Source organism: Hyla sarda, chromosome 1, assembly GCF_029499605.1.
Source record: "Hyla sarda isolate aHylSar1 chromosome 1, aHylSar1.hap1, whole genome shotgun sequence".
NCBI classification, from domain to species: domain Eukaryota; kingdom Metazoa; phylum Chordata; class Amphibia; order Anura; family Hylidae; genus Hyla; species Hyla sarda.
This window is the reverse complement of record NC_079189.1, coordinates 388504397-388529236: the sequence shown is the minus strand read 5'-3', so window position 1 is coordinate 388529236 and position 24840 is coordinate 388504397. Positions and strand designations below refer to the sequence as shown.

Here is a 24840-nt window from a genome sequence, read left to right as displayed (position 1 = left end):
CGCGCGCCCTAGGGAGCGGGGCCGCGCGCGCCGGGACAGGACCGAGGGAGAGCGAGTCAGGTACGGGGGCCGGGGTGCGCATCGCGAGCGGGCGCTATCCGCATCGCGAATCGCATCCCGGCTGAAGGCGGGACCGCAGCGCACCCGGTCAGTGGATCTGACCGGGGCGCTGCAACAACGAAGATGAGGCGAGCGCTCCGGGGAGGAACGGGGACCCGGAGCGCTCGGCGTAACAACCTCATTCTGTATAACTGGAACGGATTACTCCATCAGTCAAGAGAGATATCAAATGATGGGTGTTGCCTCTACACCTTACTTGTGGGACATCTCTGACGCTTCTTCTATCTACAGTAGTCAATACGGATGTGTCGGACTTGGGCTGGGGTGCCCATGCCGAGGATCGGTGGATACAGAGAAGGTGGTTGGCTCGCGACAAGCTAGTCTCCTAAAACCTAAAGGAACTCAGAGCAGTGAGGTTAGCGCTTATTCATTTCCAGGACCTGCTGAGTCTCCTGGTGGGTTCAAGTGCAGTCAGACAACATGACAGCTGTCTACAACCTGAACCCAGCAGGGGGGGGGGGGGCTAGAAGCTCCACACTGGTGAATGAGTGACGAATCATCATGCAATGTGTGGAGAGAAATGTCTTCTCACTGTCAGCAGTACGCATCACAGGCTCTCTCAACCATCAGACTGGCTGAGCCGTAATTTCCTTCTTCCTGGAGAATGGGAGCTGAATCAAGCTGTCTTCAGGAATCTGACCAGTAGAGAGGGTACACCTCAGATGGATGCTATGGTATCAAGAAACTTCCAGTATTCTGCTCTTTCCAAAGCTGGGCATCCTGTAGCGATAGATGGTCTATCAATACCGTGGAAGAAGATCTTTGTATACGTCTTTCCTCCCACTCCTCTTATTCCTCGAGTCTTCAAGAAAATCTGAGATGAAGAAGTGAAAGCCATAATAAGAACTTCATTCTGTCCCAGGAAGGGTTGGTTCCCTCTCGCCCTGGATCTGTGGAAAGGAGTCTATAAGAAGCTCCCTGTGACCCCGGAACTTCTTCTTTAAGCAGGCATGCTGTATCAGGACCTGTTCAGACTCCACCCCATGGCCTGGTTAATGAACAGTCATCTTTGCTGAAGAAAGGTTTGTCTGAGGAAGTGGTGGATACCATTCTGGCTTCACAAAGACTGAGTACAGTTAACCCGATAACGACCATGGACCTCTATGCTCATCCAATGGCCGTTAACGGGGTATGACGCGGGCTCCCGACTCGAGCCCGCGTTATACCAGCCAGCCCTCAGCTGATTCCTGTAGTTGGGGGCCGGCGTTAATACCCGACATGTGGCGATCGCTGCGGGCGGCTATTAACTCTTTAGACCCTATCAAAGTTGACAGCAGCGTCTAAAGGTGCCTGTACCCAGTCACTGGTGGTCCAGTGGGACAGATCCCCTACTGAGGTAGCCTGAGGGCTTACCTCTCCTGCTGCTCTGGTGCTCAGTATGATAAAGTCTGGCAGGGCCAGGCTTTATCAATTGAGCGCAGAGCACACAGATCAATGGGATTGTATGTAATCCCATTGATCTGTATGAGGAATCAAATGATTCCTCCTAAAAGTCCACTAAGGGGACTAAAAGTGTTATAAAAAAAGTTTTCAAAAAAAGTTTAAAAACACATTATTAACCCCTTCCTTATTAAAAGTTGAAATCACCCCCCTTTTCCCAAATTCCATATAAAAAATATATATCCATAATAAAAATAAACATATATGGTATTGCCATATGTGTAAATGTCCGAACTATAAAAATATATGGAAATTAAACCGCATCGTCAATGGCGTACGCGCCAAAAAATTCCAAAGTCCAAAATAGCGTATTTTTGGTCACTTTTCATACCAAAAAAAAAATACGGAATAAACAGCGATCACAAAGTCCAATCAAAACAAATATGGTACCGATTGAAACTTCAGATCACGGCGCAAAAAACGAGCCCTCGTACCACCCCGTACACAGAAAAATAAAAAAGTTATAGGAGTCAGAAGAGGACAATTTTAAATGGATACATTTTCATGCATTTAGTTATGATTTTTTCCAAAAGTACGACAAAATCAAACCTATATAAGTAGGGTATCATTTTAATTGTATGGACCTACAGAATAAAGATAAAGTATCATTTTGACCAAAAAATTTACAGCTTAGAAACGGAAGCCCCCAAAATTTTCAAAATGGTGTTTTTTCTTCAATTTTGTCGCACAATTTTTTTTTTCAGTTTTGCCGTAGATTTTTGGGTAAAATGACTGATGTCATTACAAAGTAGAATTGGTGGCGCAAAAAATAAGCCCTCATATCGATTTTTAGATGCAAAATTGAAAGGGTTATGATTTTTAAAAGATAAGGAGGAAAAAACAAAAGTGCAAAGACAGAAAAATGGTTGGTCCTTAAGGGGTTAAAGTCTATTCTCGAGTGTGGAGAATCTATTCTTCCTGGTGCGAGGGAAAGTCTGTGTCTCCTCAAGAGGTATCCTCTCTATTACAGTTCCTACAAGACGGGTTCCGTAAGGGTCTCAAACCAAATACATTGAAGGTTCACCTCACAGCTATCAACTCTCATTTGGATGGAATCTTCTCAGGTATTCCGGTTATTTCCAGATTCTTCAGAGCCCAGTACAAGCTAAGGCCTACTGTTCCATTGGGACTTGTCCAGCATACTGAAACATCTTTGCTCTTTGAATCACTTCAGTCTGTGGAGTTGAAATGTGTGGCCTTCAAGACCTTCTTCCTGGTAGCCATTACTTCAGCCAGGAGAATAGGGGAGATCCAAGCCCTCTCCTGTCAAGAGCCATATCTTAGGATTCTTCATCACGCTGTGGTGCTGAAAACCATGCCAGGCTTCTCACACAAAATTGTGTCTCCTCTCTGAATTGTGAAATCGTTCTACCAGTTCTGGAGAGGACGATCAGCGAGGACGATCGTCTTCATCTGCTGGATGTGAGAAGGTATATTCTTGCTAAGGCTGGGTTCACACTACGTTTTTCAACTACGATTCCCGCATACGTTTTCTATCAAAAACCGTATTGGAAAAAAAACGGATGGAACAGTATGGGAAAAAGTAAACTGTATGCGTTTTTAAACAGTATACTATTTTTAAAAGTGCATACAGTTCCGTCAGTTTTTATAGAAAAAAACCCCATAAGTTTTAGAAAATGTTGTCCATTTTTAATGGGAGGGGTCATGGGTGGGGACTTTAGGATTCAAATGCGCATGTGCAAAGTAAAAACGTATACGTTTTTCCCGTATGGAACCGTATACATGTGCGTTACCTATTGACGCCCATGTAAAAAAAAAACGTATGCGGTTGCAGTACGGTTTTTAAACCGGAGTCAAAACCGTGGTTGACAACGATTTTGTCTCCGGTTTAAAAACCGTACTGCAACCGCATACGTTTATTTTCAACATGGACGTCAATGGGAAACGCACATGTATACGGTTCCATACGGGATAAACGTATACGTTTTTACTTTGCACATGCGCATTTGAATCCTAAAGTCCCCACCCATGACCCCTCCCATTAAAAATGGACAAAATTTTCTAAAACTTATGGGTTTTTTTTCTATAAAAACTGACGGAACTGTATGCACTTTTAAAAACAGTATACTGTTTAAAAACGCATACAGTTTACTTTTTCCCATACTGTTCCATCCGTTTTTTTTTCATACGGTTTTTGATAGAAAACGTATGCGGGAATCGTAGTTGAAAAACGTAGTGTGAACCCAGCCTTACCTGGATCGTACAGCCGAATCTAGATCATGAGGTTCTGTTCATACAGTTCAGAGAACAGATCAAAGGCAAGAGAGCCAGCAAGTCCACTCTGGCTTTCTGGATCAAAGATACAGGCTATCTTCTGCAAAGAGCCCTACCTAAGGGGTTCTTCCCGGTGTGATGGTCCTTAAAACCATGCCTGGTTTCCTCCCGAAAGTAGAATGTCACACAAATCTAAATTGTGAGATTGTCTTGCCCATCCTAAATGAAAGCGAAGAAAATGATCTTCATCTATCCTATCTACAGCGCACAGAAGATTCTAGGCCTTCAGAAGCACTTTTTGTTCAGTTCAGCGATCAAAATAGAGGTAAAAGTAAAAGCAACAAGGGCAAGTAAAACCACCTTATCTCAATGGATCAAGGATCCAATTAAGTTCTGTTACAGTCTGGGTGGTCTCCAGTCGCCTATTAGGCTCGAAGCTCACTCTACAAGGTCTACAGCTGTCTCTTGGGCTGAAAGAAGTTATATTCCTCTGTCGGAAATGTGTAAAGCTGCCACATGTTATCAACGTCCACATTCGTCCGACATTACAGATTAGACATCTTGGCAGCTGAGGGATCGGTCTTGGGTAGAGAAGTGCTTCAAGGAGCAGTTAATCATTGATCCCCCCTTTATTTTCTCATACTGCTTTGTATGTCCTTTTGTTGTGCTGCCTCAGGGTGCGTTCACAACTGAGTATTTCAAGAGGAATTACTTGAGTAATTCCTCTTGAATTCTCCTCTCCAAATTAATGCACATCTCCTCTGTCCATTGATTTTAATGTTTTTTTTTTGCTGTCATGTTCTCACTGCGGAAATTCTGCTAGCGGATTTCCGATCCTGAATTTCTTTCCGCTTGAAGAAAGAAAATGTTCATTCTTCAAGCGGAATCTGCCAGCAGAATCCAATAGAAGTCGATGGTAGAAAAAAAATTCTGCCCGACATCGTTTTCAAGCGGAATTCAGATAGGTAAATTCCTCCTTCATTCCTCTTCATTTCTGCATGGAAATTCCGCTTGAAATCCGCTTGATGGATAAAAAGACAGAAGGCAACAATTTCCTGACCAAAATTATTCCTTGTGAATTCCTCTTGATCAGGAAGAGGAAGTATAAAATTTACCTTTAATGAAATTTTTATTTCCTGGAGTCCGTAGGCAGCACAAATATCCCTCCCAATATATTCACTGCTGTAAACAATACGCATGGATGTGGTCTTTTCTTGCCTTTAGAGGCCTCCTAGCAGTGCATGGGTTAATCACTAATTTGTCTATTGTTTTCCACTGCTAGGTAAAATTCCTTCTATCGGGTCAAGCATAACATGGGGTACTTGCCCCTACTCATGATGGATATATCTGATATAAAACAGGGAACTATCCCCTACTCATGATGGATATATCTGATATAAAACAGGGAACTATCCCCTACTCATGATGGATATATCTGATATAAAACAGGGAACTATCCCCTACTCATGATGGATATATCTGATATAAAACAGGGAACTATCCCCTACTCATGATGGATATATCTGATATAAAACAGGGAACTATCCCCTACTCATGATGGATATATCTGATATAAAACAGGGAACTATCCCCTACTCATGATGGATATATCTAATATAAAACAGGGAACTATCCCCTACTCATGATGGATATATCTGATATAACACAGGGAACTATCCCCTACTCATGATGGATATATCTGATATACCACAGGGAACTATCCCCTACTCATGATGGATATATCTGATATACCACAGGGAACTACCCCCTACTCATGATGGATATATCTGATATAACACAGGGAACTATCCCCTACTCATGATGGATATATCTGATATACCACAGGGAACTACCCCCTACTCATGATTGATATATCTGATATAAAACAGGGAACTATCCCCTACTCATGATGGATATATCTGATATACCACAGGGAACTATCCCCTACTCATGATGGATATATCTGATATAACACAGGGAACTACCCCCTACTCATGATGGATATATCTGATATAACACAGGGAACTATCCCCTACTCATGATGGATATATCTGATATACCACAGGGAACTACCCCCTACTCATGATGGATATATCTGATATAAAACAGGGAACTATCCCCTACTCATGATGGATATATCTGATATAAAACAGGGAACTACCCCTACTCATGATTGATATATCTGACATAACATGGGGAACGAGCCCCTACTCATGATGAATATAACTGATATAAAACAGGACATTTTTAAAAGGAAAAACTCCACTCGCGCAATAATGCCATATGATTCAAAACTGGGAATGTATCAAATTAAAATGTATTGTCCAAAAAACAAGTGCTTTCGGAGCCCATACAGCTACTTCCTCAGGTTAAAGGCTGTAAATTTATTGTTCTATATAGAGCTGAACATATTACCCGATGAAGCGCCCTGTGCATTTCTTGTGTTTTCTTTACATGATATAAAACAGGGAACTACCCCCTACTCATGATGGAAATATCTGATATAACACAGGGAACTACCCCCTACTCATGACGTATATATCTGATATAACACAGGGAACTATCCCCTACTCATGACGTATATATCTGATATAACACAGGGAACTACCCCCTACTCATGATGTACATATCTGATATAACACAGGGAACTACCCCCTACTCATGATGTATATATCTGATATAACACAGGGAACTACCCCCTACTCATGACGTATATATCTGATATAACACAGGGAACTACCCCCTACTCATGACGTATATATCTGATATAACACAGGGAACTACCCCCTACTCATGATGTATATATCTGATATAACACAGGGAACTACCCCCTACTCATGATGTATATATCTGATATACCACAGGGAATTATCCCCTACTCATGATGTATATATCTGATATAACACAGGAAACTATCCCCTACACATGATGGATATATCTGATATAACACAGGGAACTATCCCCTACTCATGACGTATATATCTAAAATAACACAGGGAACTACCCCCTACTCATGATGTATATATCTGATATACCACAGGGAATTATCCCCTACTCATGATGTATATATCTGATATACCACAGGAAACTATCCCCTACACATGATGGATATATCTGATATACCACAGGAAACTATCCCCTACTCATGATGGATATATCTGATATACCACAGGGAACTACCCCCTACTCATGATTGATATATCTGATATAACACAGGAAACTATCCCCTACTCATGATGGATATATCTGATATAAAACAGGGAACTACCCCTACTCATGATTGATATATCTGACATAACATGGGGAACGAGCCCCTACTCATGATGAATATAACTGATATAAAACAGGACATTTTTAAAAGGAAAAACTCCACTCGCGCAATAATGCCATATGATTCAAAACTGGGAATGTATCAAATTAAAATGTATTGTCCAAAAAACAAGTGCTTTCGGAGCCCATACAGCTACTTCCTCAGGTTAAAGGCTGTAAATTTATTGTTCTATATAGAGCTGAACATATTACCCGATGAAGCGCCCTGTGCATTTCTTGTGTTTTCTTTACATGATATAAAACAGGGAACTACCCCCTACTCATGATGGAAATATCTGATATAACACAGGGAACTACCCCCTACTCATGACGTATATATCTGATATAACACAGGGAACTACCCCCTACTCATGACGTATATATCTGATATAACACAGGGAACTACCCCCTACTCATGACGTATATATCTAAAATAACACAGGGAACTACCCCCTACTCATGATGTATATATCTGATATACCACAGGGAATTATCCCCTACTCATGATGTATATATCTGATATAACACAGGAAACTATCCCCTACACATGATGGATATATCTGATATACCACAGGAAACTATCCCCTACTCATGATGGATATATCTGATATACCACAGGGAACTACCCCCTACTCATGATTGATATATCTGATATAACACAGGAAACTATCCCCTACTCATGATGGATATATCTGATATACCACAGGGAACTACCCCCTACTCATGATTGATATATCTGATATAACACAGGAAACTATCCCCTACTCATGATGGATATATCTGATATACCACAGGGAACTATCCCCTACTCATGATGGATATATCTGATATACCACAGGAAACTATCCCCTACTCATGATGGATATATCTGATATAAAACAGGGAACTATCCCCTACTCATGATTGATATATCTGACATAACATGGGGAACGAGCCCCTACTCATGATGGATATATCTGATATACCACAGGGAACTACCCCCTACTCATGATGGATATATCTGATATAAAACAGGGAACTATCCCCTACTCATGATGGATATATCTGATATAAAACAGGGAACTAGCCCCTACTCATGATGGATATATCTGATATACCACAGGGAACTACCCCCTACTCATGATGGATATATCTGATATAAAACAGGGAACTATCCCCTACTCATGATGGATATATCTGATATAAAACAGGGAACTACCCCTACTCATGATTGATATATCTGACATAACATGGGGAACGAGCCCCTACTCATGATGAATATAACTGATATAAAACAGGACATTTTTAAAAGGAAAAACTCCACTCGCGCAATAATGCCATATGATTCAAAACTGGGAATGTATCAAATTAAAATGTATTGTCCAAAAAACAAGTGCTTTCGGAGCCCATACAGCTACTTCCTCAGGTTAAAGGCTGTAAATTTATTGTTCTATATAGAGCTGAACATATTACCCGATGAAGCGCCCTGTGCTTTTCTTGTGTTTTCTTTACATGATATAAAACAGGGAACTACCCCCTACTCATGATGGAAATATCTGATATAACACAGGGAACTACCCCCTACTCATGATGGATATATCTGATATAACACAGGGAACTACCCCCTACTCATGACGTATATATCTGATATAACACAGGGAACTATCCCCTACTCATGACGTATATATCTGATATAACACAGGGAACTATCCCCTACTCATGACGTATATATCTAAAATAACACAGGGAACTACCCCCTACTCATGATGTATATATCTGATATACCACAGGGAATTATCCCCTACTCATGATGTATATATCTGATATAACACAGGGAATTATCCCCTACACATGATGGATATATCTGATATACCACAGGAAACTATCCCCTACACATGATGGATATATCTGATATACCACAGGGAACTACCCCCTACTCATGATGAATATATCTGATATAACACAGGAAACTACCCCCTACTCATGAAGGATATATCTGATATACCACAGGGAACTACCCCCTACTCATGATGGAAATATCTGATATAACACAGGAAACTATCCCCTACTCATGACGTATATATCTGATATAACACAGGGAACTACCCCTACTCATGATGGATATATCTGATATACCACAGGGAACTACCCCCTACTCATGATGTATATATCTGATATACCACAGGGAATTATCCCCTACTCATGACGTATATATCTGATATAACACAGGGAACTACCCCTACTCATGATGGATATATCTGATATACCACAGGGAACTATCCCCTACTCATGATGGATATATCTGATATACCACAGGGAACTATCCCCTACTCATGATGGATATATCTGATATACCACAGGGAACTACCCCCTACTCATGATGAATATATCTGATATACCACAGGGAACTACCCCCTACTCATGATGGATATATCTGATATAAAACAGGGAACTATCCCCTACTCATGATGTATATATCTGATATACCACAGGGAACTATCCCCTACTCATGAAGGATATATCTGATATACCACAGGGAACTACCCCCTACTCATGATGAATATATCTGATATACCACAGGGAACTACCCCCTACTCATGATGGATATATCTGAATACAGGGAACTAGATATAGGTGGTTAAAAGCTCAGTCAGGGCCGGCCCAACCATGGGTCCTGGCACTATGGCGGTAAATGGTATAAAAGTAATAAAAATACAAAACTCCAGAACAGTGTTTTTTTTAATTATGTCCTCCTAATATGCAATGGACAGCATTTCACTCCTGGACCCAGGCAGCACAATGTCTTGGGCTGGCCCTGAACCCTGTGCAAATTTCTGCTTTAAAATTCCGCACGACACAAGCGCAGAATCGTGATGATTTGTGCTAATTCTGCAAGGAAATTCCTTACGGAATTTCTGTAGTGTGAACGGACTCTTAGGCTAGGTTCACACTACAGAATTCCCATCTGCAATTCCACTTTGAAATGGCATGCAGAAATTCCGCTTGCTAAAATGTACTGTATCGTGAATGGGTTTCCGTTCACAAATTCACACCAGAATTTGTCAAGCGGAATTTGTGAACGGAATATCCTCTTGGAAACTTTCGCCTGAAGAATGGGCCGCACTCGGAATCTCCGGGCGGAAACTTTCTGCCCGGAGATTTTGCAGTGTGAATTTAGCCTAAGGGTGCGTTCACACTGAGTAATTCACGCGGAATTACTCGAGTAATTCCTCTTGAATTCTCCGCTCCAAATTAATGCACATCTCCTTTGCCCATTGACGTTAATGTTATTTCTGCTGTCCTGTTCACACTGCGGAAATTCTACTAGCAGAATTTCGATGCTGAATTCCTTTACGCTTGAAGAAAGAACATGTTCTAGCAGAAATCAATTGAAGTCAATGGTAAAAAAAAATTCCGCCCGACATTGTTTTTGTGCGCAATTTGCGCGGAATTCGTACGCAATTTGCGCAGAAATGGCTGAAAAACCCTTCACTTCTTTCTCCCCCATGTCCGTGCACAATTCCGCACGCAATTCCGTGCAAATTGTGTGCAAATTTCCCACGAATTTTGCGCGAAAATAAATTTTTTTTTTTTGCCCGTAAACCCTTAGGCTAAATTCACAATGTGGAATATCTGGGCCGAAAATTTCAGCCTGGAGATTCCGAGTGTGGCCCGCTAGGACCGCGTGGACACTGCAGTCTCCAATAGACCGCAATGCGTTCCGCCTGAAGAATAAGCAACACTTTTCTTCAGGCGGAAATTTTCAAGCGAATTTTCCGTTCACAAATTCCGCTTCACAAATTTCGAAGTGTGAATTTGTGAACGGAAACCCATTCACTACACTATACATTTTAGTAAGCGGAATTTCTGCCTGCAATTTCAAAGCGGAATTGCAGGCGCTTTGAAATAGTGTGAACCTAGCCTTATAGTTTGATGCCCTGGTCTGGATTTTGCACTGTGCCCCTACATCTTCAATATACACCTCAGTTGGTTGCTATAGGTAACTGTTCGACCTGGCTCTTTGGCTAGTTGTAATGAGGCGGTTTACTGTCAAACAGCCGCACTTCTAAGGAGTAGATAAGAGGACCGCCACATGTAACCTGTCCCCTACAACAATGCGATTATATATTGTTCGCAGTCAGGTGTGGAAGCTGCAGCAGCGGCCGCGCCCTCTGCAGTCCACCAGCAGTAGTGCAGGCAGCACCGGTGTGCATCTGTCAGGCAGTATGGGCGGCTTGGTGACGCGCATCCGGCGGGGAGAGGGGAGTGCGCAGTCGGTGCTGGAGCTGGGAAGGTGGAGGCCGAGATACCGGCCTGTGAGTGTGTAGGCGGGCAGGTCCATACGGACCGGGGTTGGAGTCTGGATCCCTCAAAGTACGAGAGGAGGCCGGAAGAGGGCACCGGAGCTGACCAGCCCGAGCCTTCCTCCGGACCCGCGCGCCTGCAGCAGGAAGAGAAGGAGGAAGCCGTGTGCTGTGTCGCTTCCCCTCCCGTCTACCCTGTGCTGCTGAGCCCGGCCTCTCTGTGCGCCGTGCCCCTGCACCCCGTGTCCTCGCAGACGCCCATAGCCCTGCTCCCGGTACACCCCGTTCTGGTGGCCACCATAGATCTGTCCTCCAGTCCGGCTTTGCGGCCAGTGTGCTGCGAGCCAGCCCTGGACCCCGCCGAGTGCGCAGCCGAAGGGCCCCTGATCGTGACCCGGACATCAGTGGTGACAGCAGCCGGTGCCCAGGATGAGGAGGGCAAGATGAGCCAGGCCAAGAAGAAGAAGGCGGCCGGCAGTAGGGTCATGCTGGTGAAGAGGATCCTCATGAAGGATGGCGGCTCGGTGAGTGCTCCCCCGGGGATCATGGTGCTGGAGGTGGCAGCTGTCTCTGCTGGGGGTTATGGAGTGCCCCTTGTTCAGTGCCAAGGGCCCAGTCCGTCTCCTGTTGGCAGATGCCCCATTCACCATCCTAATACCAGGAGCAAGTGGCAAAGTAAATGTGAGCAAGTGCCCCTAGGGCTCCAAACTGTGGACCTCCAGCCTGTTGCAAAACTACAACTCCCAGCGTGCCTGTGGGCACGCTGGGAGTTGTAGTTTTGCAACAGCTGGAGGTCCACAGTTTGGAGACCACTGTCCTAGATGCCTTCATCTGGAACCTGACTGATTAAATCAGTGGTCTTCAACCTGCGGACCTCCAGATGTTGCAAAACTACAACTCCCAGCATGCCCGGACAGCCAACGGCTGTCCGGGCATGCTGGGAGTTGTAGTTTTGCAACATCTGGAGGTCCGCAGGTTGGAGACTACAGGATTAGATAGTTCCTGGTCACGTTTAGGGTAACAAAGCATATTCCTATTATCCATAGTGCTTTATCCACTCTGGTAGGACTATATTATCGCCCGCAGCACAATGTTATCTCAAGGGTTAAAACGTCTTAAGACATTCTGTGGTTAGTCGTAGCGCCGGTGCATTGCCGTGGAATGAGATTTGCCATAGAATGAGATGGTCCGCCTCCATCACATCCTATTGGCTCTCTCTTGTCACGTGACATATTTAAACGTCACGCATCGATGCGCACAGCAGTGTCAGTTTGGCTATCACAGGGAGAGGATCTCCTCACCCTGTGATAGCTGAAGCTGTACGGAGCTCTCATGGCCTCTGTGGCCCGACAGAAGTTCACACATGTACGCAGCTCATACGGCTGCCTCATATACATTTACTGTTGATCCACAGCGCTATCGGGATCCCTATGCCCGATGGCGCTGTCATCAGGATCCCCACGCCCGCATCTCTACTCCCCGTCCCCCGCAGCTCTACTCCCCGTCCCCCGCAGCTCTACTCCCCGTCCCCTGTGAACGCTCAGGGAGCGATCCACAGCGCTATGGGGATTCCTACGCCCGATGGCGCTGTGATCAGTGTGCGTCCCCGCGAGCGCCCCATGCCCGCAGCTGTACTCCCCGTCCCGTTAACGCTCAGGGAACGGGGAACAGAAAGTAGAGCATCGGGCGCAGGTTAAGTTATTCGCGTAGTGCTGCGCATGCGCAGTACTACTTTACCTGCGCCCGATGCTCTACTTTCTGTTCCCCGTTCCCTGAGCGTTAACGGGACGGGGAGTACAGCTGCGGGGGGCGGAGGACGGGGAGTACAGCTGCGGGCATGGGGCGCTCGCGGGGACGCACACTGATGACAGCGGCATCAGGAATAGGAATCCCCATAGCGCTGTGGATCGCTCCCTGAGAGCTGCGGGGGACGGGGAGTAGAGCTGCGGGGGACGGGGAGTAGAGCTGCGGGGGACGGGGAGTAGAGCTGCGGGGGACGGGGAGTAGAGCTGCGGGGGACGGGGAGTAGAGCTGCGGGGGACGGGGAGTAGAGCTGCGGGGGACGGGGAGTAGAGATGCGGGGGACGGGGAGTAGAGCTGCGGGGGACGGGGAGTAGAGCTGCGGGGGACGGGGAGTAGAGATGCGGGGGACGGGGAGTAGAGATGCGGGGGACGGGAAGTACAGCTGCGGGGGACGGGGTGTAGAGCTGCGGGCGTGGGGATCCTGATGACAGCGCCATCGGGCATAGGGATCCCGATAGCGCTGTGGATCAACAGTAAATGTATATGAGGCAGCCGTATGAGCTGCGTACGTGTGTGAACTTCTGTCGGGCCACAGAGGCCATGAGAGCTCCGTACAGCTTCAGCTATCACAGGGTGAGGAGATCCTCTCCCTGTGATAGCCAAATTGACAATGCTGTGCGCATCGATGCGTGACGTTTAAATATGTCACGTGACAAGAGAGAGCCAATAGGATGTGATGGAGGCGGACCATCTCATTCTATGGCAAATCTCATTCCACGGCAATGCACCGGCTCCGGAGTGTTTGCTTTCTTCTTAAGGCCTTAAAGGGCTACTCAGGTGGAAAACATTATTAGTTTTTTTTTTTTTTTTAAATCAACTGTTGCCAGAAAGTTGAACAGATTTGTAAATTACTTTTTATAAAAAAAATCTTAATCCTTCCAGTACTTATCAGTAGTGTTGGGCGCGAATATTTGCATTTTGAATTTTTATAAATATATTCGCGAAATATCGCAAATTCGAATATGGGCAATGCTGCTCATCACTACTTATCAGCTGTTTTATGCTCCGCAGGAAGATCTTTTCTTTTTGAATTTCCTTTCTGTCTGACCACAGTGCTCTCTGCTGACACCTCTGTCCATGTCAGGAACTGTCCAGGTTTGCTATGGGGATTTGCTCCTACTCTAGACAGTTCCTAAAATGGACAGAGGTGCCAGCAGAGAGCTCTGTGGTCAGACAGAAAGGAAATTAAAAGAAAAAAATAGCTTCCTGTTGATCATACAGCAGCTAAGTACTGGAAGGATTAAGATTTTTAAATAGAAGTAATTTACAAATCTGTTTAACTTTCTGGCACCAGTTGATGGACCCCTTTTAAGGATGCATTCACATCTCGTTTTTGCAGTACGGTTCCAGTATCCCGTTTCAGTGAAAAAACCGTATGGAACCGTATTACAAACCGTATGTATAGATATTTCATAGAAAACCGCATGCATCCAGTTGTGCACGTTTTGCATCACTTACAGTTTTATCAGTTTTTTTGAAGTATTTGGGGACTCTCTCCAATCCCACAGAGTAACTACTATTATGTGAAGACTATGGGGGACATTTATTAAAGCATTTAGTAGTTATATTGTTGCTTAAAATTGTCGCAAAAAAGTCGAACGTGCGACTACTCTTTTATTTTTTATTTTTTTTTTTATTTTTTTTTTTTCCAGCGATTTTTTTTTGATTGTGCCAGACCCAGTGCCCTAAGCAAAAAACAAAAATCTTCCTTAGGCTGCATTCACATCTCGTTTTTGCAATACGGTTCCTGTATCAGGTTTTTTGTAAAAAAAAAACAAAACAAAAATAAACAAAAGCATATGTCTCAAGACCGAACCATATACAACCGTATATATACCTCTGTATGGTTTTAAACCGTATACAGTTTGAAAACAGATTTCCAGTTGCATACGGTTTAATACGTTTAAAAAAAAAAACGGATACATGTGCAAACTGCAAAACCGTATTGTGCACACCGGATGTACACACATACAGTTCTGTACGGTTCCCATTGACCACCATTTAAAAAAAAATGTATACGGGTTATATCCGGTTTTTCACCCGGACATAAAACCGTAATAGACTACGGTTTTGTGTACGGGGAAAAAAAAAACGAATAAAACCGTAAATGATGCAAAACGTACACAACCGGATGCTACGGTTGGTATACGGTTTTCTATAAAATGTCTACACATACGGTTTGAATACGGTTCCGTACAGTTTTCACATTGAACTGTATTGCAAAAACCTGGTGTGAATGCAGCCTAATAAAGTCTTCTTCCGGTGCCGTCTTCTCCAAGATGAGTAAAGGAAACCAGACTGATGCAATTACTTCATTTATTGGAATCAGGAACCGAGTAACTTGTGTCATAGTCCTGTGTATTCCGTCTAGGTCTGTATGGATGTGGCGGAGATAAGGAACCAGTTGAGTGGTCACTCTATCCATATCTCACTTTGGCTATAAGAAGGGTTCAATAGAAATACTGTAGTTGGTTCCCATGGCAGATTTGCATGACATATGATACCCCCCCATGATGGGCATTAGAGATGAGCGAAGTTACAGTGATTCGATTGTTCACAAACACCTCGGCTCAGCGGTCGCTGACTTTAGGCTGCATAAATGAGTTCAGCTTTCAGGTGCTCCTGTGGGCTGGAGACTCTGTTCTAGGACTGTATCTACCTTTGCCAGCCCACCGGAGCACCTGAAAGCTGAACTCATTTATGCAGGCTAAAGTCAGCAACCGCCGAGCCGAGAAGTTCATGATGAATCGAATAACTTTAACTTCACTCATCTTGAATGAGCATGTATGAGTTCTGTAATGACACCGGGACTAGCAGTTTTGGGCGCCGGGCAGGTGAATTTGTCCGGCCCTTAGCCCGGGCTTCGGGCAAGCAGGGCCGGACCTGACAAGTGCGGCGGCGATCTGCAGTCTGTATGGAGCGGGCACCCGACTCCTGCCCGCTCCATACTCTGCAGCCTGTGTCCTCGGAAGCAGAGCAGGGGAGATGAGAAGCTGTGTACAGTATTTGTCTTCTCCCCCCCAGCCGGGGGGGGAGATGAGGGGGCGTGGCTTATTTCTCCCCATGCAGACCTGCGTCCTCTGCCTTCACTCCCCGCACGTCTGCACGATGAGATGCTTGCGGCGCTCACAGGGGAGTATGGAACGGGCTCTGGACTCCTGCCCGCTCCATACTCTGCACCCCCCGGCTGTTCTCAGTAGCCGGGGGCCGCCGCTAATAGCCAGTATGCGGCGATCGCTGCGGCTGGCTATTAACCCTTTAGATCGCCGCTGTCAAAGCTGACAGCAGCGTCTAAAAGGACATGTGAACTCTCCCTGGTGGGCTAGTGGGGTGGATCGACCCCCCCCCCGCAGCGTGATCGCAGGGGGGCGATCCACTATAGAGGTAGCCGGAGGACTTACCTCTGCTTCCTCCAGTCCCGCTCTGTCATTGATAGATCCTGGCTGGACCAGGCTCTATCAATGGATCACAGAGCTCACAGATTAATAGAGTTAAATAGAATCTATTCATCTGTCTGAGGAATCTAATGATTCCTCATTAGTCTAATAAAGTGTCAAAAAAAAAATAATAATAAAAAAAAGTTTTAATAAAAGTTTGAAAGACACACATTAACCCAGTGGTTTTCAAACTGTGCCCCTCCAGATGTTACAAAACTACAATTCCCAGCATGCCAGGACAGCCGTTGGCTGTCCGGGCATGCTGGGAGTTGTAGTTTTGCAACATCTGGAGGGCCACAGTTTGAAGACCGCTGCATTAACCCCTTCCATGTTAAAAGTTAAAATCACCCCCTTTTCCTATATAAAAACATGCAAACATAATAAAAATAAACATATTTGTTATCTCTGCGTGCGTAATTGTACAACCTATTAAAATATAACATTATGTATCCCGTACGGTAAATGTAAAAAAAAATCAAACCACAGATTTGAAATTTTTATAATATCCCAGAAAAAAAAAAGTTAAAAAGCGATTAAAAAGTCAGATCAATGCCAAAATGGCACCGATACAAAAAACAGATTATGGCGCAAAAAATGAGCCCTCATACAGCCTGATATGCGGAAAAAAAATAAAGCTACAGGGGTTAAAAAATGGCAATTAAAAAAAAATTAGAAAAAGTCCAGAATTAGTAAAACATGACGTAAACGATACAAATCTGATATCGCTGTAATCAGCCGCCGAAAGTATAAAACTAACATGTTACCTCAACCACAAGGTAAATGGCGCAGAAAAGAAAAACCACCAAATCTGCAAAATTATCTTTTACTATTTAAATTTCACTTCCCTCAATATATATTTATATATATATTTTTGGTTCAGAGAATGTTATTGAAAAATTAAAAGGTGTCATTATAGTAGGTAGTTATGACTATTATAGGGCGAGGAGGAAAAAAAAGAGAGCGTAAAAGCGAAAATTGGCCGGACAAGTGGATCGTCATGAGGGACAAGTAGATTTTGCTCCATTTTAGTCCCGTGGACAAGTAGTTTTTTATAAAATTTCCACACCCCTGCACCTATTAAAAGCCACTTACCGTATATACTCAAGTATAAGCCGAGTTTTTCAGCACGATTTTTCGGCTTTTTCGGCCATCGGCTGTCCGGGCATGCTGGGAGTTGTAGTTTTGAAACATCTGGAGGTCCTCAGGTTGAACACCACTGCCCGGGCCTTCGTCATCATCCAGCCCCCCATCCCCCTTTAGTTTTGCACTCGCCTCCGCTCGGCGGGACGTTCGGGTGAGCTGGTCCGGGCCATCTGTGCTGCAGGACCGTCCGGTGGGGAGGGATAGTCGTTCCGGGCTGTCCATCTTCACCGGGGGGGGGCCTTTTCTCCGCACTTCGGGCCCGGAATAATGACGTTGCCTTGACGACGACGCACAGGGACGTCGTCAAGGCAACGTCATTATTCCGGGGTCGGGCGTGAAGCGCGGAGAAGAAGCCCCCCGCTGAAGATGGACAGCCCGGAACGACTATACCTCCCCACCGGACGGTCCTGCAGCACAGATGGCCCGGACCAGCTCACCCGAACGTCCCGCCGAGCGGAGGGGAGTACAAAACTAAAGGGGATGGGGGGCTGGATGATGACAAAGGCCCGGGCAGTGGTCTTCAACCTGCGGACCTCCATATGCTTCAAAACTACAACTCCCAGCATGCCCGGACAGCTGATGGCTGTCCGGGCATGCTGGGAGTTGTAGTTTTGGAACATCTGGAGGTCCGCAGGTTGAAGACCACTGTTAAATCAGACATTGACAAGGGGTGATGATGAAGGGGGGGGTGTGGGATGATGACAGGTGATGATGATGAAGGGGGGGATGATGACAGGTGATAATGATGAAGGGGGGGGATGATGACAGGGTGATGATGATGAGGGTGTTAATTCCGGGGGTCTGGATTAGAGATGAGTGAATTTACAGTAAATTCGATTCGTCACGAACTTCTCGGCTCGGCAGTTGATGACTTTTCCTGCATAAATTAGTTCAGCTTTCCGGTGCTCCGGTGGGCTGGAAAAGGTGGATACAGTCCTAGGAGACTCTTTCCTATGAATGTATCCACCTTTTCCAGCCCACCGGAGCACCTGAAGGCTGAACTAATTTACGCAAGAAAAGTCATCAACTGCCGAGCCGAGAAGTTCGTGACGAATCGAATTTACTGTAAGTTCGCTCATCTCTAGTCTGGATGATGACAGGGGGGGATTATGTATTTCCCACCCTAGGCTTATACTCGAGTCAATAACTTTTCCTGGGTTTTTGGGGTGAAATTAGGGGCCTCGGCTTATATTCGGGTCGGCTTATACTCGAGTATATACACGGTATTAACTTAAATAAACAAAGACCTGGTCCAGGCCTGACCATAGATGATTGTTGCACCACGTGGTTATATTTATAGATTGTCATTGTCATATTGTAGATACTTGGGAATTATGACAGATGTGTGAGATGTAGCTCCCCTGTGTTCCAGAGGTCCCCATACTACATTTGTCATTTAGCAGTTGTATATGAAGGGGACAGTATGGTATGTTCCTTGTTGCCATAGCCAGTTTTGATCTTCATGAAACAAGAAACTATAAACTTTTTTTATTTTAATCCATATTAAAGGAGATATCCAGTCCTGAAAAACGTATCCCCTATTCTATTTATCGGGGATAAGTTTCAGATCGTGGGGGGGTCCGACCGCAGGGACCACCCCCCCCGCAGTCTCCCGTACGGGGCCCCGGCAGCCCGCGGGAAGGGGACGTGTCGACCACTGCACGGAGCGGCGGCTGACATGCCTCCTCAATACAACTCTATGACAGAGCCGGAGTGCTGCCTTCAGCAATCTCCGGCTCTGCCATAGAGATGTATTGAGGGGGCGTGTCAGCTGCCGCTTCGTGCGGTGGTCGACTCCCGCTATCTGTCCGGAGAGCTGGGGCCCTGTACAGGAGATCGCTGGGGGGATCCCAGCAGTCGGACCCCCTGCGATCTGAAACTTATCCCCTATCCTTAGAATAGGGGATACGTTTTTCAGGGCTGGATATCTCCTTTTACCCCTTGCAGACCAAGCACATTTTGACCTGAAGGACGAGGCCAATTTTCGTCTTTGCACTTTTCGTTTTCTCCTCCTCCTCCTCCTCCTTTTAGTTTTTTCCTCCTAAAAATCATAATGCTTTCATTTTGTACCTGCAGACCCATATAAGGGCTTGTTTTTTTTTGTGTCACCAATTTTACTTTGTAATGACATCACTTTTATAACAATCTGCTGCAAACCAAAAAAAATACTTATTTGGGGGGTGAAATAATAAAAAATGCAATTTTGTAAATTTTGGGGGCTTCCGTTTCTACGCAGTGCCCTTTTCGGTCAAAATGACACCTTATCTTTATTCTGTAGGTCCATACGGTTACAAGGACACCCAATTTATGTAGGTTTTATTTTGTTACTACTTAAAAAAATAAAATAAATGACATGCACCAAAATTAGTATGTTTAAAATGATGTATGACTAAGGTTGTGTTGTACGACTGAAATGCGTCACGTTCTGTTTTACTCCTGTGTATTGTTCCAAGTTTAAATATAGAACAAAGGCTTTTATCGGAGGATATCCGTGAGGGACATTTTCTTTTTCTGCCTGTATGTTTAAAATTGTCATCTTCTGACACTTATAACTTTTTTTATTTTTCCACATACAAAACTTATTTTTTGCACCATTTTTGCTTTGATGGAACTTTTTGATCACTTTTTATTACATTTTTTTCATGCTACAGTCAGTTTTTAAGCTGCAGTCAGGCAGTTCTGGTGTCAGATTATTACCTAAGAAAAAGGGTCCTGTAGCAACAATTCTGCATGTCTGACCCTTCTCTCTGCCATTGTGGAGTCTTTTATAGTATACAGTGGTCTGAGAGCAATAACTTTTAGGCCAGATATAAGTCTGTCTGAGGACAAGAACTTTCTAGTTTTGCCCATAACAACCAATCGTAGCTCTGTTTTCTTATGTTAACACGGTCTGGTAAAATTAAAGGGGTACTCCGGTGAAAAACTTATTTTAAATCAACTGGTGCCAGAAAGTTAAACAAATTTGTAAATTACTTTCTAAATCTTAATCCTTCCTGTACTTATTAGCTGCTGAATACTACAGTGGAAATTAATTTCCGTTTGAAACACAGAGCTGTCTGCTGACATCATGAGCACAGTGCTCTCTGCTGACATCTCTGTTCATTTTAGGAACTGCCAGAGTAAAAGGGAATCCCCATAGCAAATATATGCTGTTCTGGACAGTTCCTAAAATGGACAGAGATGTCAGCAGAGAGCACTGTTGATTAAAAAAAAAAAAAAAAAAAAAAAAAAAAACGTTTTCACCGGAGTACCACTTTAACCCCTTAAGGACTTAATTTTTACGTTTTCATTTTTTCCTCCTCGCCTTCTAAAAATCATAACTCTTTTATATTTTCATCCACAGACTAGTATGAGGGCTTGTTTTTTGCTCGACCAGTTGTCCTTTGTAATGACATAACTCATTATATCATAAAATGTATGGCGCAACCAAAAAACACTATTTTTGTGGGGAAATTAAAACGAAAAACGCAATTTTGCTAATTTTGGAAGGTTTCGTTTTCACGCCGTACAATTTACGGTAAAAATGATGTGTGTTCTTTATTCTGAGGGTCAATACGATTAAAATGATACCCATTATTACATACTTTTCTATTATTGTTGCGCTTAAAAAAAAAAAATCACAAACTTTTTAACCAAATTAGTACGTTTACAATCCCTTTATTTTGATGACCTCTAACTTTTTATTTTTCCGTATAAGCGGCGGTATGGGGGCTCATTTTTTGCGCCATGATCTGTACTTTTTTTGATACCACATTTGCATATAAAAAACTTTTAATACATTTTTTATAATTTTTTTTAATAAAATGTATTAAAAAAGTAGGAATTTTGGACTTTTTTTTTTTTTCGTTAACGCCGTTCACCGTACGGGATCATTAACATTTTATTTTAATAGTTCGGACATTTACGCACGCAGCGATACCAAATATGTCTATAAAAAAAGTTTTTTACGCTTTTTGGGGGTAAAATAGGAAAAAACACGGACGTTTTACTTTTTTATTGGGGGAGGGGATTTTTCACTTTTTTTTACTTTTACATTTTTTTTTACATTTTTTTTTACACTTGAATAGTCCCCATAGGGGACTATTCATAGCAATACCATGATTGCTAATACTGATCTGTTCTATGTATAGGACATAGAACAGATCAGTGTTATCGGTCATCTTCTGCTCTGGTCTGCTCGATCTCAGACCAGAGCAGGAGATGCCGGGAGCCAGACGGAGGAAGGTGAGTGGACCTCCGTGCGGCGTTCTGAATGATCGGATCCCCGCAGCAGCGCTGCGGGCGATCCGATCATTCATTCAAATCGCGCACTGCCGCAGATGCCGGGATCTGTATTGATCCCGGCACCTGAGGGGTTAATGGCGGACGTCCACGAAATCGCGGCCGTCCGCCATTGCCGGCGGGTCCCTGGCTGCGATCAGCAGCCGGGATCAGCCGCGCATGACACGGGCATCGCTCCGATGCCCGCGGTTATGCACATGACGTAAATGTACGTCCTGGTGCGTTAAGTACCACCGCACCAGGACGTACATTTACGTCCTGCGTCCTTAAGGGGTTAAGCTAAGCTGAACTGGATTGGTTATGGGTGTATGAGACAGTTTTTATCGCCAGACAGGCTGATAAATCTGGGCCTTCTTCGCTATTATCAGAACTGTGTAACACTTAATTTAATTTTTTTTTTTTTTGCAGAACTAACTACTTTTTATCCGTCCTACTGTGAGGTACATATGACTTCATGATCAATGTTCAGTTTTTTTTTTTCTTGCTTCCATAATCCCTATATTCATTTACTTTCCCTTTTCTTTTCCAACCGGCCCAGACCATCATGGTGATTTCTTTCAGCCACCAGTTGTCTTTGCAGAATCTACCAAACATTTTAGGCTGCGCATTTTTCCTGTACCTTCCCATCCGTTTCACAACCTATAAAACATTTCCCAAGCATAAAGCCCCAACTGGTAATAATGTCCTTTGTGACGTCCCACACAGTATAAAAGTACCCCCTTTTGATCTCCACATAGTGATATTGTGGAGACCACACTAGTGCCTGTTCAACCAATCACTACCTGAGGCAGGACACCTGTGGCCAGTGATTGGCTGAGCAGGTAGTTCCTGATGCATAAGTAGTGGAGATGAGTGAGGACCGAGAGCGTCAGTGCCGCAGCTGTGGGGTATTAAAGAGTATGGCTTTTATTAACGCCAGCCCTATCAGGTAGGCAGATAGGGATCCCCAATAGGTAGAAATGACCCCTATAGGCATACAGCTGAGAGATGTTCTGCAGCCCTGGGAACCGGGGCATCAGGTCTAAACTCTTGTGCTTTGGATCCCCAGGGGGGGTCTGCTGTGGATGGGGGCCCTGGGCTATTGCCTGCCTGGGGATCCTGGACAAGTGTCTTGGATCCTCAGTAGCAGCGGTTCTTAACCCGGCCAGGCCCTCGGACAACATCCAATCGGACTGGCCGGTCAGTCCGCCCCTGCTTAAAGGGTCTGTTATTTCTTTCAGAACAGTTCTTAGTATGCTTAGTTGATGTAAAATATTAGTAAGGTACATCCACACACACCAGGTGCGCTGCGGATTCAAAGTTGTAAAATCCGCAGTCAATGATGCACAAATAAGATTTTACAACTACGGATTTACAATTTCAGATCCGCAGCGGATCCGGTGTGTGGTAATGCTATATTATTGACATCATGGCCCAGTTTTAGTATTGCAAATGAATTGAATTATGTGACTTTGCTCCACATTTCTGCTGGTTTTTGCATACATCTATGACACATTTCTGCTGGTTTTTGCATACATCTATGACACACTTCTGCTGGTTTTTGCATACATCTATGACACACTTCTGCTGGTTTTTGCATACATCTATGACACACTTCTGCTGGTTTTTGCATACATCTATGACACACTTCTGCTGGTTTTTGCATACATCTATGACACACTTCTGCTGGTTTTTGCATACATCTATGACACACTTCTGCTGGTTTTTGCATACATCTATGACACACTTCTGCTGGTTTTTGCATACATCTATGACACACTTCTGCTGGTTTTTGCATACATCTATGACACACTTCTGCTGGTTTTTGCATACATCTATGACACACTTCTGCTGGTTTTTGCATACATCTATGACACACTTCTGCTGGTTTTTGCATACATCTATGACACACTTCTGCTGGTTTTTGCATACATCTATGACACACTTCTGCTGGTTTTTGCATACATCTATGACACACTTCTGCTGGTTTTTGCATACATCTATGACACACTTCTGCTGGTTTTTGCATACATCTATGACACACTTCTGCTGGTTTTTGCATACATCTATGACACATTTCTGCTGGAACTGACAGAAATGCACCAGAATTTTTGCACATGACGCTGGTTTAAAAGACCACCCTAGCACTGTATCTATGAATTGTTTGTTTGGAAAACATTGCAGAACAGGAGGACTGTGATGGTGGCATCTGGATTTTCCCAGCCAATCATTTTAGTAGAACCCTTAGCCTCAACAATGAGAGTAGGTACAATTCAAGGCACATTTCCCATGGAAAACATGAAGCTCATAGTGAAAACACATTGGCCCTCATTTACTAAGAGTGTTGTGTAGATTTCTTTGTGGGTTTTAATTCCCTACAATTTATTTTCCACGGTATTTACTAAGGTTTCCCTACATTTTCCACTTTCCCTACACTTTGCTTTTTTTACACATGCACTGATCTGTAGGGTTTTCCTCAGTTCAAATCCACCACATTTTCTGTGGACGCCTTAGTAAATATGTTGTTTTTTTGTGAAAGTGTTGGGACCACTCCCCCTTTTCCTGACACACGCCCCTTTTTCAGTAAAATGGACACAATGAGACATAGTCCTGGCGCAAATTCTGGGTCAGACAGAATTTCTGGCGCAATGTGCCACATTCTGGCTCACAACCTGACATGTTGGGTTTACCATAGTAAATCAGGGCCATTGTCTTATCAGAACCAAATTTTGCATTTGAGTTAACCTTATAGGTGGGCAACTTTTGCCGGGGATTAGTGTTCAAAGTGGAAAAACAAGCCGCCATAGTCT

General features: G+C 44.1%; 1 protein-coding gene across 1 annotated transcript in view; it reads left to right on the top strand.

The window, feature by feature from the left end:
• The first annotated feature begins 1213 nt into the window (after nucleotides 1-1213).
• The window catches only part of LOC130362663 (hippocampus abundant transcript 1 protein-like), an 88695-nt gene continuing 65068 nt past the window's right edge, over nucleotides 1214-24840 (top strand). Inside the window, exons 1-3 of the mRNA XM_056567574.1 lie at nucleotides 1214-1249; nucleotides 2531-2776; nucleotides 11276-11911. Of these exons, the coding sequence (XP_056423549.1) occupies nucleotides 1214-1249; nucleotides 2531-2776; nucleotides 11276-11911 (918 nt within the window). The remainder of the gene's footprint in view (nucleotides 1250-2530; nucleotides 2777-11275; nucleotides 11912-24840) is intronic.